The sequence below is a fragment of the Rhamphochromis sp. 'chilingali' genome (genome assembly GCF_963969265.1).
Source record: "Rhamphochromis sp. 'chilingali' genome assembly, chromosome: 14".
NCBI classification, from domain to species: Eukaryota; Metazoa; Chordata; class Actinopteri; order Cichliformes; family Cichlidae; genus Rhamphochromis; species Rhamphochromis sp. 'chilingali'.
The window spans coordinates 13,197,557-13,215,178 of NC_137941.1; the positions used below are offsets into that span (position 1 = coordinate 13,197,557).

Consider the following 17,622-nt stretch of genomic DNA (forward strand, 5'->3'; position numbering starts at 1 on the left):
GAGGTGGTGGCCTACGACACTACCTATCAGCCACCTACAATGCAGTCTTGAGATTCCTTCCTAGGTGTTTCAACCCTTACTCACATTTTGCCTCAGCTGACCTCAATAGCTATTTTAGAACTGAAGTACCTAGTGAATTTTTGGATGACAGGCAAAACATCTTCACAAACCTAAAGAAGTCTAGCTGGCTTCAAGGCTACAATGTCCTGGATGACTGAGGACTTGCGCAGATATATTTTGGAATTGCACTCATTTTTATACACAGTCCCCTTTTCTCTTTTCTCCCATAAAACAATTGAATTAACTAACGATTCAGCTCAGAAGTTATGCTGTCATACTGCTTAAGCAGTTAAATGAGCAAGCTAAGGGTAGCATGCTGTACATTAGTGTAAGCACTTTTAATCCATTCTACAATTTGGGCCTGGTGTTTAGTAACAGGTGTGGTGTTACAATAGAGAAACTCGCCAGTGCTGAATTAAATTGGTCTGTCTGCATTATCTTCAATTATGGTGCCCCTGACTAAATATGAAATGTCATTAACCTGAGAAATCATCATAAATATTAATCCAACTTGTTGTATGACCTTTCTCTCCATCTTAGCTTTATTACCTCTTTTCTACCCCTCTCTCTTTATTAGCATGGCTCTTTTGCTTTGTCCTCTTTTTAGAGCTTGCCGATATACCGTAGATGTCAGTAAAAGAGCCATAAAAGTCAGACCAATTTTCGCTTCCAAGATAGTTGTGCAAAGGGCTAGACAAAAGCCTACGTAATTACAGTAGTAGTCACTGGTCCATTAGTGATAAAGACACGATGGCTCACATGGGTGGAGCTGGCACCGTTAGCTCTACACAATGCATTCATTTCATGGTAAAAGCTGCAATTATACTAAAAGAGACTCTCTTTCTAATTTTCTATCTCTTGCTCTTTTTCTTTATGTTTCTCTTTTCTATACACTCAGTCTCCTTTCTTCCCCTTCTCTTTTGCCGCTCCTTTATCTGCACTATGGCACTGTCATGCAAAGGGATATTATCTGCATAAAACACTGTCATCAACTCAATGAGCAATTAAGTTATTCTCTCATCTACTTAGAGGAAGTATCTGAATCATTCGGAGCCCCCCCCCAAACACAAACCTTTTATCACCCACCACCTCTGTCACTTTTGTGTCTAAGCTCTTGGCTTCCTTTGTGATTCCTCCTCAGATAACACAGCTGTACTTTTGGAAGACATAATGGAAATGTTGCATGGGCAAGAGCTAGACTTGGCTATAGCAGGCTTTGTCTCTATTTCGGCCCAAATAATGAAACTCCTTATTTGCCGCCCTCCCAGCACAAACAAGTCCCACATTGACTGACCAAGCAAGGGCCCACCAAGTGAGAGTGGCTGAAACAGGACATATGTTGTAAAACAAGCTGAGCATGACTCCACTGACACACAGAAGACAATGATGTGGAGGAGACATGCTGAAGATGCCTACAGAACAGTGAAACACACCAGAGGTGCCATCACTGGCAGACTGACTGACTGACTGGCAGAGAGTACACAAGGAGGATATAATCAAGTGAGAATTATTTATAAAAGATCCAGGTCATCTCAATCAGATCAGGGCCAGTGAACAAGTAAAGCTCCAAAAATGAGTGTCGATAAAGGCGTAAAGTAGCTTTGAAAAGCCAATGACTGAATGCCTGAAGGGCAGTAAAACCACCAATTACACAAAAATTAAGAAGAATGTGATTTGAGGTTCAAGGGTGAAACATGCACCAACAGTCCTTCTGTAACTCAATTAAATTTTAAATATTTTTTAAAAGTGACAATATACTCCAGAAGGTTTTTCACATTGATCATCATCTCGCAAAATTTATATTGAAAATGTAAAAAATATATAAAGATAAAAACAAGTCACATAGTTTGTTAGCATATTTGTAGAGAGTGAACACATCAGATATCACTGATGTGCATCCAAAACATACTGTCTTAATATTTTTGTATGTTTAACTGTTTAAGTGTAACCAGCAACAGAGTGATACTTTGTCTGTCTTTGATAGTTTGTTGCCATCACTTCCCAGTCAATTTGGCTTTCCCCTTTCTCAGCCTCCCCTCCCACAACACCAAAGGCCACCCCACATGATCGCCTCTGGCTACTTGTTCCCAAAACCCACTGGTGAAATTGTCTGACGGCTAATAAACATTTAGCTCCTCCGAGTGTGTTATTACATTGCAATTGATGGATGGTGCAATTACACCCCGTGTCACTTAGCTAAATGGCTATGTAATTCTAATGAGTTTTTATTCAAACATTTAGTAGTTAGTGCAAGGAGTTCTGGGGAGGGGGCAGAAGAGTGCAGTGATGTAAATGGAAAGGGAAGCAACACTTGCACATATAGAACACAAGTGAAAAGAGGAGAAATTAATACAGGAGTGTAGTGGGTAAATAAGATATTCAGGTAACGTGATTAATGTGTGTAGCTCTTGTTGACTGGACTCGGCAGGAATACGGCTTTGGTGGTTAAGATACTGAGTACTTATTAGTCTCAGTTTAAATTTAAATGCAGGAAGCTGGAGTGGAGTGTTGGAGCGAAAATTAACTAACTTAACTTGTGTACTCAAAATCGCAGCTATAATCTGATTCAGTCAAGGGCGTATTATTGTTGGTTATCAGTAGTGGTGTATTTATTTATCCAATTATGACTATCATCTTTTATTAAATGCTTACTAAACAAATAAACAGATAAATGATTTGGGATTTTAAAAATAAAAGATTACAAATGACATCTAATGGAGTAAAATGAGAGTTAGTAAAACTCTCTAATGTAAACTTAACAATGAGTTAAAGTAACTTCACTTGAGACATTAAAAAACTTAAAAGTATAATACTGATTTCAATACATTTTGGGGTTTCTTTTTTTGTGTTTGTTTGTTTTAGTTTTGTTTTTACCAAACTTGTGTATGAAAAAAAATGCATGTATGGTTTGAGAATTAAAGGTGGAAGAGCAGGAAATTTAGTCTTTTGGAATAACACCTGATGATAGCGTTTCACATTAACATAGTGACAGAGTTAATGGGACACACTTTTAAATGCAGGGAAGTATTATAAACCTCCTGGGTGTACCAACAGCCTTTACTAAACCAAGGCTTCATCTTACTCCAACCTGCCCATTTATGTAGTACAATGTGATGTTTATATGTATTCCATGTAAAATAATCTAAAATAATGGTTGTTGCATAACATATTTGCTGTATTTGTTGATACTGCTTTTTAATTTATCTGAAATGTATTGTCTTTCTTTGAAAGCAACACAAAATACACAAAACGGTCTTAGTGTATATTAGATGGCAGCAATCTCAGGAAATGTGGAGATTAACGGTGTGTTCACACCGAACGCGATGGACGCGAATAGAGCGTCAGGTTTACATGTAAAGTCAATGGAAAGGCGCGATGACGCGCGATTGCGGGTCCCGCGAAAATTCGGAAGCAGATTTGCGTCGCCAAAACGCCAAAACGCGTGAAACGCGCGTCAGTGTAGCGCGTCTGGCGCGTTTGACGCGCGAATAAAAAAACCACGCGCGTGAGTTTTTGTGTTGCACTTTGTGCATACGCGCGTTTCGCGTCTACCGCTCGAGTTGGAAAAATCTGAACTCCAGCGTCAAATCGCGCCGCGACAACCAATCAGGAGCCTGGTGACGTGGCTGTTACCTAGGTCAAAGGGGCAGATCCAGCCAAAGCCTTTCATACTTCAATGGAGGGGAAGGCTAATCAATGCGGTAGCAAACAACTCGGAGCTGTACAACACCAGCTGCTTTCAGTACCGAGACAGGAATAAAAAGGACCGAGCTTGGAGGAAGATATGTGAAGAGATCGGGCAACCTGGTAAGTTCATTCATTTCTCTTTTGAAAGTTTTCACTGACCCGGGGAAGCCGCACAAAAGCTAGCAAGCCACCGCTATTTTCCCACTGACGTACAAATACCGTTCTGCTTTTATGCATGTTATCATTTAGGAATATATTTTATTGTTTATTAATAAACAGCACACAGTGGTCCCGCTGTTCATCCGTCACTGCTTTGCTTTTTCGCTGATTTTTTATTGCACAGTACAGCATTGCATTCTGCAGCCTGATTGACAAATCTCCTGCGCTTGCCAAATTTATCACGTTTGGTTTTGATAACCATCGCGTCCAATAGAAAAAACAGCACAAAAACACCCATAACTATGAGCCTCATTCGGAAATAGACACCTGCACCGTGAGGGAAAAAGGCGCACGAAAGTGGCGGGCAGATGAAGACAAACCACGGCGTAATAATACTTTTACGTTTTGCAATCTACAAAGGTTTGCACTTTGAGAATCAATTGTGAGAACTGTGACCAGGGGCTAGTTATTCTGAGAACCCCTGCAATAAATGAGGGACCACTGTCTACTCTACGATTATTATATCCAACCTGTTAACATTTAATACTGTATTGATAGAACCAACTGATTCTGCAGCAGAGCATCCCCAGTCCCTGAGCTCCTGCTGCTGCACCCACAGATATGTACAGCAAGCACTGATACCTTTTTAGTCGGTGGGATTCCCTTGTGATCACCTTTACTAAATATCTACAACCAATCTGATTATATCCTGTTATTGTTTTTTTTTTTTTCAATGTTGAAATTAAAATCTAGTAGCAGCCTTCTCATTTCTTTGTGTTTTGTGCTGTTTTACAGGCCCACAGAGGAGGACGGCTCCGAGGCAGATGAGGGACGGGTCCCAGGACGGTCCATCGGCGGTGGAGCTGGCCATCCTGGAGTCCCTGAAGAGGCCACACCAGTCTCCAATGGAGCATTTCCTCCTCAGCCTTGTTCCTGCTCTGGAGAGCAGCTGGTCCTTTTTATTCCTGTCTCTCTGTAAATTCTTATATTTTATATATTTATGTTTAATGTTTTTCTGTTTGAGACTTTTAATATTATTTTAAATAAATGTTTATAATGACTAATGTCTCAGTTCTACTACACAGCAAATGTTGGCACACGACTTGACACATGTAGACTTTATTTCATATTATACTAATGACAAAATATACTGATACAGTGGGATGCAGAAGTTTGGGCAACCTTGTTAATAGACATTATTTTCCTGTATAAATCGTTGGTTGTTACAATAAAAAATGTCAGTTAAATATCATACAGGAGACACACACAGTGATATTTGAGAAGTGAAAAGAAGTTTACTGGATTTACAGAAAGTGTGCAATAATTGTTTAAACAAAATCAAGCAGGTGCATCAATTTGGGCACCACAAAAAAGAAATGAAATGAATATTTAGTGTATATCAATGTGTGTGTCTCCTATATGATATATGGGGTGCCTTTGTCTGGATGTGCTTCCCATCCAGAGCTGCACAGCACAGAGGAAAGTTCCAGCGCTCCTGGAATCCCTCTGTGATGGAGCGCCAGTCTCCAGGTGAAGGCACAGCCATGAAGTCGTCCACTAGACAGTCCCAGATGGACGTCGCTGCCTGGGGGGTGATCTGGCTCACCGTGGACACACCGACTCTGAAACTGAACGCGATGGTCCTGAAGGAGTCCCCGGTGACAAGGAACCTGGACAAAATTGTTCAAAATTAGTATTATGTGTGCTGCAGTTACAAAATACATTATTCAAATTCCAAAATACTTTTGTGATGTCAGATTTAAATCACAAAACATGAATCTTACATAAAACCTTTTGTAATTATAAGGATAATTACAAAATGTATATTAGATAATATCTAAAACAGTTGTGTTTTGTTTTAACTTTAACATATCATAATTTGATTGGTAGCAACTTTCACAACTACAGTGAGCCAATCACTCATAATTCCTAAACATGTCAATCAGGTAGGAATGAAGTAAAACATTAATAGAAATAAAGAGTTGTGTGTTGACATGTAGCCCTTTCCTTGCTTAAATCATTAATATTTTTGAAAAATTAATCTGTGATAAGACAGCTTATCAAGATAGAACCATGTAACTAGAGATGAACCAAACTGTTCACAGTTTTATCTAACTCTGTTTTAATAAAGGCTGTGACCCCTGCTATAGAGTCTGACAGCTGCAGGGATTATATACAAATATTCAACTATCCCAGAATTAAACCAGGTCTAAATAAAAAGGAGTGAGTATCACTACAAAGGTTAACTCAGTGGTCCTAATGCTACAGTTTGATATCAGCAAACACCGAGCGCATACATTGATGTGACACCACAGCCATGCTATCATGCAAACACTGATAACAGCATAAATCGAATTAAATCGGGACTTGATGAGACCTTCTGAGTATCACTAGAAATATTATAAAGAGTCGTCTCTGTACCACAGTTTGCTTTCAGTAAACACCGACAGCATTCACTGTTAGCATAGCACATCCATGTTAGCAGTGTATAACTGGATGGATTAGCATATTAGCACAGATATCAATAAAGGACTACCGTATTAAATAGTTTTACTAACCTCAGGCAGACGGACAGGCGCTCTGCAGGTGGGATTGAGCGTCTGTAGTTGGTGTCTAGGCGGGCAATGCTGGGACCGACGAGGGAAAGCAGGTCCTCAAACTGGCCGACGGTGATAGCGCTGGAATCGGCCGTCATCCAGGCGCAGCTCCTGGAGCAAGTGGTGAAACTCACCAAACTGCTCATGCCTCTGGAGGACCTGATGGACCCAGGTACGGCGAGGACGTCTTTTACGCTGCTGCTCTGCTCTCCACAGTACATAGAGAAGGGAGACTCTCTCTTCAAGCGCTAGCTCGATAGCTGCCATCTTGCAAAACCAGGTCTGGCACAACTCCCTCCCACATTCCTCCCACATTTCCGGTTCACGCGCGTCAAAATATCATATTTTGACGCGCGATGGATTTTTCTTGGACACGCGTTGAGACGCGAATGTACACGCGTCAAATTAGGGGCGTTTGGGGCGTTTTATTCGCGTCCATCGCGTTCGGTGTGAACACACCGTAAGAATAAGTAAGCCCACTTCAATAGTAACTCATGCTGTTAATGTGTCCAGTGTAACCAGCAGGAGATTGTGGTTTAAAAAGTTTGAGCAACCAAAATAATAAGAGCGTGACAAACAGGCAGAGAGAAGGTATTGTCTTACAACAACAAGGCAAAACCACACGGTCCCTTATTAGCATGCATAAACTTATGATGGCAGGTATAATGTAAGTGTGTTTGAGGTTGGGGGTGTAAATAAAACCAGGCAGGATTACATGTGCTGCTGGTTGTTTTCAATAAATACTGTTATCAATTAAGTTTTCTTTTTCTTATTTAAACAAGGACGGAGACCGGTTCCAGAGGAGCAATTTTACTTTGCCCATCTTAACACTAGCCATTCAAATGGACTCCCCAATCTAAGTCGCAGTGGGTAGAAATTGATTTCGATCCTCCTGAGAAGCTGGTCCATATCATTCACTTCTTTTTTTAGGCAAGTTGCAGAGGGAGGCAGATATGAAGTTTGAAAGGCATCAGAGAAGCAGGGTGGGCTATTGTCACAGCCCAGTTTGCTTCTCCTCTCGACTGCCTCTCTATTCAGTGTGGCACTGCTATGTTACGATAAGAACTATCACCTCTGGTGTGACAGTGTGTGTGTGTGTGTGTGTGCAGTGAGAAAGTCTCATGCATCTTCCACACCATCTAATCCAAGACAGCTTGCAGTTCAAGCAGTAGCTTCTAAATGACTGGAAGCTACTGCTTTAGTCTGGTGATGCATGGCAAAGGAGACATTACAATTAGATATATTTAACCCTATACACTCTGAAGATTACCATTCAATCACAATAGAGTAAGGATGAAGGAAAGTCTAATTTGTATTTTATTGGGGGAGATGGGGAAATGAAATATTCCGAGTGCTACTATGTAATTTAACACATCATTCCACAATTTAAGCATCTGGAAATGAGGTCATTTGGTTTGCAATAGATACAGGTATCTAGCATGATAAAATAAATGCAAACATGGAAGTTGACGAACAAACAGATTTAAAAAAAAAAAAAAAGAGCCCCGTGTAGAGTTGCATATAAAGGCACAAAGGGCAGAACAGAGAAGAAACATGAGGATGCTGTGTGAGGTCGTTTTGAGTCACAGATGATGCTCGTTTTAATTCCAGTGAAGACAAATCACAACAGACAAACAGGAAATAAGTATTAGTATGATTAGTATGACTCTGCGTGCCATGAATTTCCCGAGGATATCATTATCTCCAGTGACATTTCAAAACTTGCTGGAGTATCATCAGGTTTACAAGATAATCAAGTGATAATTGTTTATATATTCATGGGTACATTATCAACACTAGCTGCCAATAGCTAACCAGGGACTTTTTCAGTGCTATCAATTTGGCAAGATGTAAACAAATTAAGACACAATGTTTCAGGAGCGAATGCTTATGGGTGATATTACATTAAATTAGTGATCTCGCTGCTGTCATACTGATTCTCAGACTGTTGGTGTTAGTGTGTTTCCATCTATCAATAGAAACATTTTGTCCTACTCCATGCCCCAATAAAAGTCCCATTTTACATATAGCTTGCAACAATAAAGGATGGGGATGCAAAACTACCCATACACGTTCACAAATTAAATGTTGAAGGGAAAGAAGGAAGGCAGGGTGTTGACAGGACATAAAAATATACGTTATGAGTTTTACATTAATTTAAATGCTATGCAACATCTGGCCACTAAGGCCTAATGCTGAATAAGATTTTCAGTGGTAATGCTCATTTGAAAACACTTAGATTAAGCAAAAGGGAAAATAATCACTACTTCCATATCAGTTGTAGTGTAATAAAAATACTGCTATAAGAAAATAGTGAACACAAGAACATGGATAAGGTTTGTTTCTTTATTAGATGCAATGCAAGTCTGCAGAGGCAAAATGTTTAACATGCTTAAAGCTTTCCCACACTGAGGGCAACAGTATCCTGATGATTCAGTGCAGGTTTCCTGTTTTTTTTTTTTTTTTTTTTTTTTAAGTAACTCGCATTATAAAATAGGTCAGCACAGTTCTTATTGCCCTGCAGGAATCTACAGGTCAGTACTAATGGAAAAGTGTGTAGTGGCTAATTTAAGGAATGGCAAACACAACTCGTAGAGAGAGGTTTTTATTTTCTTTCTTTGTTTTTTCAAACATCTGACATTTCAACCTCTACATTTCTGTTACTTCGCAGTTATATCAGTTTGGATCATTTCATAAAGACATGGGAAGAAAACGATATCGGCAAACCAAGAGTGGGAAGATGAACGAAAAAATGTATGTGTCAGTCGAACAGTGAGGCTTATTTTAACCCTGTGCAGGTGTACAAGCATGCATAAACACAAACTTGCAGACACACATACTATCATTTGCTTTAGTCAATTTGTGGGAATGAGGGTTTAAAATGAATGTCAGTATGTTAAAGATAAACTTTTCTGATTTCCCAATTCGTATCAGTCGAAGCGACATATGCCGTTTAATGCATATGGACATACACACAACAACAACGTGCACGGAAAGACATAAACATGACACATCATCAACTTCTGCCTATCAACTCCTGCTTCTTTTGCTTCCGCACAAGGATGGGGAGTCATTCATTTTGAAGTCCCGCTGTCCCCATATCGCACACATTCATCTTTCTCCCATATGCACTGACAAGCGATCCATTTGGTGACTGCTGCAGGTGAGAGAGGAAATGTGGAAAGTGAAATAGTGTGATTTGCTAAAGAGTAAAAAGCATACTGAACTTTATTGGTGATAGCAGGAACTGCATAGTGGAGATCACAACCTAGACCTAGCTTCCAGGTATGAAGGTGGATATGACTAGTACAGAGTTCCCTCTGGTTGCTGCTGTACATGACAAAAAGCAAGGGAAAAAAATGTAAAAGTAAGCTATAGAAAATCATTTGAGACATATGTGAAAAAAGTTCTAGGGACTTGTGTTTCCTTTCTCCCTGTGTAGCTTTCAAACTAGTTCCTGGTCAAACTCCTGTACATTATTTTTCCTTGGCAACCTTTCTCCTCGGGACTTCTTTCCCTGAATGGTCTCAATTCCAACCCCACACTGTCCTTCCTCGTGTCAAATTAAAGTGATGGAAATGAACTTCAGGAGACGCTAATTGCAATTGTCAATCCAATCTAGGTTGGGGCTGAAAGACAGGGGCTCCCTAGCACTTCATCAGTCTTCATTAATATTGAAGGAGTTTGGTGAGGAGCAGGGGGCCATCGTAATCTGCACTCATCTAACAGTGCATCAAAAATTAGGAAGCTGGGGAGGGCAGGGACAGAGCCTGAGGGACAAATATGCCAGTCAAAAAGAAGTATGAAGGAAGATGTCAGAAGACAGGGATTGTGTGCAGGAAAGGGATTCTGCTTACAAATGCAAGGGGATTAGCAATTAAAAATCAAAACTTTATACATGCTGCTTTAAATTGCAGTAAGTTAGTAAGAATGAGCCACCAGGTAAAAATATAATGGATGGAAGCATCAACAGTAATCAGTCATGAATTGTATGCAACAGACTTCATTGAGCTCTGGTTGTGAAGACTGGTTTGAGATGAGTGCATCAGAGATGTGCACTGAAATTCAAGGCGCATGGGTTAATTTTTATAGTCACAGGGTATAATAAATAGCACGAGTTGTTCTCTCTCTTGTAATGCCAGCAGACCTATTGCACAGTAGTAAACACAGGTGTTACTAATGACATTAATGAATGCTCTGTTCTGTTTAGGTACAAAGGCTTAATTAATGTGATTAGTAACACCTGTGTTTGCCTACTATTTCAGATGAAATTGGCCGCTCTGAAATATACACTTTTAATACCTGTTAAACTAGCTACGGTCTATCATGTAGCTCCACGAAGAGAAACAGAGAAGTGGAATAAATAATGCATGAGACAAAAGATGTAATAAGTAATTTTTCAACCACAAATACTATTCTTCGGTTAACAGCGAAGAAATGAGCACACCTGTATTTAATAAGCACTTCATGATAAACCATCACACCATTATTTCCTAATTAGTTTAAATGACTCATCCGATGATAAAACATTTAGACAGTTAAGACCCGAGAGTAATCTGGCCACATAATCTTTTTCATACTTAGTGAAACGGACGGATGGATTTGTTTACATCTGATCAGATAGGAACTGGGGCCTGGATTATTGATTCTACAAAATCAGGGCACTGCAACATGTTGATAGTATATTGTCATGGTGGAGCCCATCTGTTCAATCCCACCTCCAAGACTATGACAGCTGAGATGGGCTCAAGCCCCACCACAATCCTTAATTGGATAAGTAGTTAAGAGAATAGATAGATATTTTGGTTGATATGTTACATGTTAAATATGCGAATGAGAATGTAATATTTTATTGCAATCTAACCATTCAACATGCTCAGATCACTTCTTCACTTTTACCAGAGAGGCCTATGATTGAAATCATGACATCTCTGAATAAAATCCATGTACTCATAAAGTAGAACAAGTAATGTGCCAGTATTTTGTTTACTTTCCTTCATTGATTCTTATAATTTTTTTACATAAAAATCAATGTTTTGTCTACACTTCTTTTTTTGAGCAGTTCTGTTTTGTAACTTTGTTCATATAAACTATTAAAAGGTTAAAACCCTGTTGTTGAAAGGTTATGATGTCCATTTATAGTAATTTGTTGTATTGTTTTTAGACTTTCCTGCTCTTCAACATGAAGAAGTAAAAGCCAAAATACAGGAAAAGCAAACCCTCCCCACATTTTAAAATTAAAGCTGGAGGCAGAGAAAGCACCAAAACCCCAGAACAGAAAAAGCATCAATGACAAAACAAACATGAGAAAAAACAAAACAAAAACAAAATAAAAAACAGAAACTGTGTGAAATTAAGAGTCATAGGATAGAGCTGGGATGTAAAGCTGCTTGCAGGTGCATGGCAACCACAGACAGGTTAAATAGCATGACCTATAAGAGATTTCTGAGTTTGCCAACTCAATGGGCATGGCCACCCAGCATAAGAATAGAATAGCATAGATTAGAATAGCCCTTTATTGTTATTGTACATGTACAGCGAAACTGTGGGTGCTCCACACCAACTGTGTCAGAATAAAATGTAAATAGTAGACAGCAGGAATTATTTAGAAACAAGATACATATATACAATCAAGAGGGATAGCAAGCCAAGCTGTGCTTGACCAGTGAAATCTAAAATACAAATCAATCAAAATGTTACCAAAGTGAAAGTAATCTATATTCTAAATGCTCAGAACAATATTCGGTCACGTAATATTCTGTATTGCCTGTTTGCAATGCGTCATGTAAAATACTGCCATCTTGTGGCAGCAGTTTGTTGTTGTCTGTAAAAGCTAGCTTGACTATCCACCATCAGATCTGTTGCATCTGTCATTTCTGACAGATATATGAATATGCCCACATCCAACTGACAATGGTTAAAGTATTGTGTGTGAAGCACATTGTACAGGGTGGGCCATTTATATGGATACACCGTAATAACATGGGAATGGTTGGTGATATTAAAGTCTTGTTTGTGGCACATTGGTGAGGGGGCAAGCTCCTCAAGATGGGTGGTGACCATTAGAAGTCGGCCATCTTGGATACAACTTTTGTTTTTTCAATAGAAAGAGGGCCATGTGACACATCAAACTTATTGGTAATGTCACAAGAAAAACAATGGTGTGCTTGGTTTCAAGGTAACTTTATTCTTTCATGAGTTATTTACATGTTTCTCTTTGTTCACAGCCATTGACATGTCGAAGAGGTTAACACGTGAGGAGCAGATCGAAATTGTGTTGATATCTGGTGAACGCAGTAACCGGGTCATTGCAGCAGATTTCAATGAAAGACACCCTACGAGACCACCCATCTCCCATGCTACAGTTAGCAAACTGCTTGCTAAGTTTCATGAAACTGGTTCAGTGTTGGATTTGCCAAAATGTGGACGCAAGAAAACTGTCACTAATGAAGAAACATCAGTAGCTGTCCTAGCTTCTTTCAGCAAGAACCCACAGCGTAGCACTCGCCGCATGTCACTGGAGAGTGGCATTAGTCAAACATCCCTTCGGCGGATATTAGCTACTCACAAATGGCACCCTTACAAACTCCAGCTACTGCAGCATCTCAACGAGGATGACCCAGATCGGCGCACAGAATTTGCAGAATGGGCAAAACAAAAATTGGAACAGGACCCTCAGTTCACGCAGAAGATTTTGTTCAGTGATGAGGCAAACTTTTATGTGAATGGGGAAGTTAACAAACAAAACCACCGCTATTGGTCTGACACTAACCCACATTGGATGGATCCCTCCAAGACTGTTGGAACAACAAAAGTGATGGTTTGGTGTGGTATATGGGGTATAACGATAGTGGGTCCATTCTATATCAATGGAAACCTCAAGGCCACTGGATATTTGAAATTGCTACATGATGATGTGTTTCCCTCTTTGTACACTGAAGCTGGCACGTTCCCTGAGTTTTTCCAGCAAGATGGTGCACCACCACATTATTGGTGGCAGGTCCGAGCATTCCTAGATGAACAGTTTCCTGGAAAGTGGATTGGTCGTTGTGGGCCAGTTGAATGGCCCCCAAGGTCTCCCGATCTGACCCCCTTAGACTTTTATCTTTGGGGTCATCTGAAGGCAATTGTCTATGGTGTGAAGATACGAGATGTGCAGCACCTGAAACTACGGATACTGGATGCCTGTGCTGGCATTTCTCCTGCGGTGTTGCTATCAGTGTGTGAAGAGTGGGAGAAGAGGGTTGCATTGACAATCCAACACAATGGGCAGCACATTGAACACATTTTATAAGTGGTCAGAAACTCATGAAAGAATAAAGTTACGTTGAAACCAAGCACACCATTGTTTTTCTTGTGACATTACCAATAAGTTCGATGTGTCACATGGCCCTCTTCCTATTGAAAAAACAAAAATTGTATCCAAGATGGCCGACTTCTAAATGGCCACCATGGTCACCACCCACCTTGAGGAGTTTTCTCCCTCACATATACTAATGTGCCACAAACAGGACTTTAATATCACCAACCATTCCCATTTTATTACAGTGTATCCATATAAATGGCCCACCCTGTAGAAACCTTGTCCTCTTTGATGGAGAGAAACAGTTTACTAGTTAAGCTGCTTGTGGATCACCTTTGACGGCTCCAAGATCAGTTATGCGCAAATGACATTGATTTTTAATCCCCAAGAAACAATTTGTCTCTTGCTAACCACCTTGGTCAAGATGAGTTATCCACTAGCAATTAGAGTCCACTGTTTTAATAGGTTTAAATAACTCTAACGCTTTAACAAGGTGTCTTTAATCAGATCAATCAGTTAACAGACATAGGACCATAAATAAACCCCCATCTCTAACTTTTGAAGAATCAATTTAGCACATTTAACATTTGTATTTATTTGGTTGCTATTTGTAAAAGAGCATTAATGGATTTTTCAGATTTCAAAACATTATGTGGCTTTCTTCTGTAATCATGAAGAGGAGTAAAAAAAGTGGGAAAAATAAATCAGCGCAACCCCATCATTTAGTTGGAGTCCCTTGGAGTATTTAAACTTTCTGTTGTATATGTTCTTTTTTCCATTCTTTACATAAAAATGAAATGGAAATATGGAGTTTAAAGGGAAAAATCTTTATTTGAAATTTTTTTCCTCCATGTTTCTTTCTTCTTCTAGATTCTCAGTTGTCATCCTAACACCACATGTTATTATTGAAAACCAAAGACTCGTTGGAAATATAAAATGTTCCGTTTGTAAATTATGATTCCATAATTTATTTACAACTACAGGCAAAGAGGTGGGAAGTCAGTGAACTGTTGTCAGTCTGATAAGGCAGCTGATCACCGCATTAATATTGGGGAGAAAATTACATGTTTACTAATGATTGCAATGGCAAGACAAACAATCCAATCTAACTGTGTGGTTGTGGGTTCCTACTGAGCCTGGGAAGAGAGGAGGAGAAGGAAAAATTAATATTTCATAATCAGTTCTGTTTGTGAGCGCACACAAGAAAGTGACATGAGAGAAAAGAAGGATGCAAAGTGTGTGCTTTCTTCTGCATCCACCCAATAAACAATCACAGTATATGTTCAGCTGGGAACAGGATGTTATTTGTTTTAAGGGTGACAAATTATTGGAATTTAACCGGGAAGGTGTTTCAGTGACTTGTTTGGCTGCCACAACAGTGTGGATGTGCTGAAACTTTACTGTAGGGATAAAACACTCCAAAAGATGCTGGTGGTAGAGAATACTGTTTAACACTATAAACCAAAATCTAACACAGACTCTGCACTAGCATGCTGGGGGCTTGATGAACTGAGTATTTCTTCTTCACTATGTGACTGTCAGTCACTATGTGTTTAAACACCACTGTACATTTAATCATTAGTTATTATTACAGTTTTTTCTGAATGCTTAAACCCTAACTGTGATTCCTGTAGCACAATCTCTAAAACTATTCAGACTTATAGCAAAACCACTCACTGAGTTTGCAAAACTAAAAGCACAAAAACTGCTTTGCACTCAGTTTGCAATTTTGTAACACACACTTTGCAAAACTGTAGGCACAATTCACTGCACAACACTCAATTACCAAATTTCCAACACACTCCTAGCAAAAGTATACACATGTATGGCTATCATTAACACTAATTTGCCAACTGTCTGGCACACTTTCACATGTCAAAACTTTTTTAGATAATTAGTTCACTTTGCAATCAGCCTAAGCAATACAGGTAAGCTGTGTGTGCGGAGTACAATGGAGGGAGCAGAAAGAGTGAGAAGTAGAGGAGGCCGAGGAAGAGGACGTGGAGGTGAAGAAATAGGATGAAGAGGACGACAAGGACAAGGAGGAGCAAGAGGAAGACGAGGAGGGGGGAGAGGAAGGGTAGGAAGAGTAAGAAATAGAATTGCTGATGACATCAGAGCTACAATAGTGGACCATGTAATCAACCGTGGAATGACCCTGAGGGTAGCTGGCCAACGGGTCCAGCCTAACTCGAGCCGCTACACTGTAGCAAGTACCATAAGGACATCTTGAAATGAGAATCGGTTAGTACAGTCACTTCGCACAAAGATTTGTAGCACTGCCATATGCCAATGAGAAACACACCAATACCACTGATGTAAAAATACTGAAATTGTTACTTTACAGAATTGCTAGATGACCAGATGCTGGGGCAGAGGAAGCATGTTCACTGCAGACCAAGTAACCCATATAGTCATTATGGCGGTTGCAAATAATCCTATACTTGGAAATAAACACTTGTGTTTGTTTTGATGTGTTTCAAGTACACCAGTACTTGAAGTTTGGATCCCTCTATGCTTATGGATCTATGACAGAAGTATGAGCTCAAACTGACATAGCCTACCTTGTGCACAGAGAAAGCAAAAGCCAGATGTGTTTTGTATTCATACCATCAGTGTGCAGTTGGCGCATTGTGTGCTTAGTAGATGATGGCTTGTGTGTACTGTTTGATACGGAAACACCATTTTTACGAAGGTGTGAAGAGTTAATCTAGCTGTGTTTGCTTTTGCAAGAGAACTACAATGTTTTGATGATTGGGTGACAGGTTTTCTTATTTGTGTGAAGAGTTTTGCAAAATTAGCCAATGGTTACAAAAAATGTGCTTAAGCAATCAGAAAAAACTGTAATCTTATACTTGGAAATAAACACTTGTGTTTGTTTTGATGTGTTTGAATAAACACCAGTACTTGAAGTTTGGATCCCTCTATGCTTATGGATCTATGACAGAAGTATGAGCTCAAACTGACATAGCCTACCTTGTGCACAGAGAAAGCAAAAGCCAGATGTGTTTTATATTCATACCATCAGTGTGCAGTTGGCGCATTGTGTGCTTAGTAGATGATGGCTTGTGTGTACTGTTTGATACGGAAACACCATTTTTACGAAGGTGTGAAGAGTTAATCTAGCTGTGTTTGCTTTTGCAAGAGAACTACAATGTTTTGATTATTGGGTGACAGGTTTTCTTATTTGTGTGAAGAGTTTTGCAAAATTAGCCAATAGTTACAAAAAATGTGCTTAAGCAATCAGAAAAAACTGTAATCTCCGGCTCTCTTCCACACTTTGTCATAACAGGCTGCCCCTCCCTGAGTCTGACGATTCTTCCTGTTAAAAAGGAGTTTTTCCTTCCCAGTGTCATCAAGTGCTCACTCAAAGATTGTCGTTGTTTTTTCCAGTTGTATTGTAGGGTCTTTACCTTACAATACAAAGACTTGTATTCAAGTCTTGTACAAAGTCTGACTGTTGTTGTGATTTGGCGCTATATACATGAAACTGAATTACTGTGTGTGTGTGTGAGGGATGGGGATTTAAGCACTGACAATGTAAAAATTGCATGTGGTTAAAGCTCACGGTCTAGGTTGTTGGTGCAAATGTCCATATGTGATAGAAGGGAGAAAGCCTCAGTGCTGAAAAGCAGTTATTAATCACAGTGCAAGCGTTGATTCATCAGTTGTTGAGGCAGTTTGGAAGATAGAGTCTATTTACTGCTAAAGTTGTTTGAGGGGCTTTGGGGAGGCAGCCATCAATCTCTTGGCTATCTTCAAAAAGAAGGAGCCAATGCACAGGCATCAGTTTCAATCACCTCCCAGAGACAGGTG

General features: G+C 39.6%; 2 protein-coding genes and 1 long non-coding RNA gene across 4 annotated transcripts in view; 1 reads left to right on the forward strand and 2 right to left on the reverse strand.

The window, feature by feature from the left end:
- erbb4b (erb-b2 receptor tyrosine kinase 4b) overlaps positions 1-17,622 on the reverse strand; it is a 359,968-nt gene that overhangs the window by 181,496 nt on the left and 160,850 nt on the right. The window lies entirely within an intron of this gene.
- LOC308409464 lies at positions 3,566-4,966 on the forward strand. The gene is made up of 2 exons (XR_013974014.1): positions 3,566-3,867; positions 4,702-4,966. It is a non-coding gene; the product is annotated as an uncharacterized lncRNA (long non-coding RNA).
- Positions 5,039-6,799, reverse strand: LOC308409460 (uncharacterized protein). The gene is made up of 2 exons (XM_080902241.1): positions 6,465-6,799; positions 5,039-5,576 (listed from the first exon to the last, which is right to left on the reverse strand). The coding sequence occupies exons 1-2, from the start codon at positions 6,722-6,724 to the stop codon at positions 5,306-5,308; spliced, it is 531 nt and encodes a 176-aa protein (XP_080758367.1). The 5' UTR covers positions 6,725-6,799; the 3' UTR covers positions 5,039-5,305.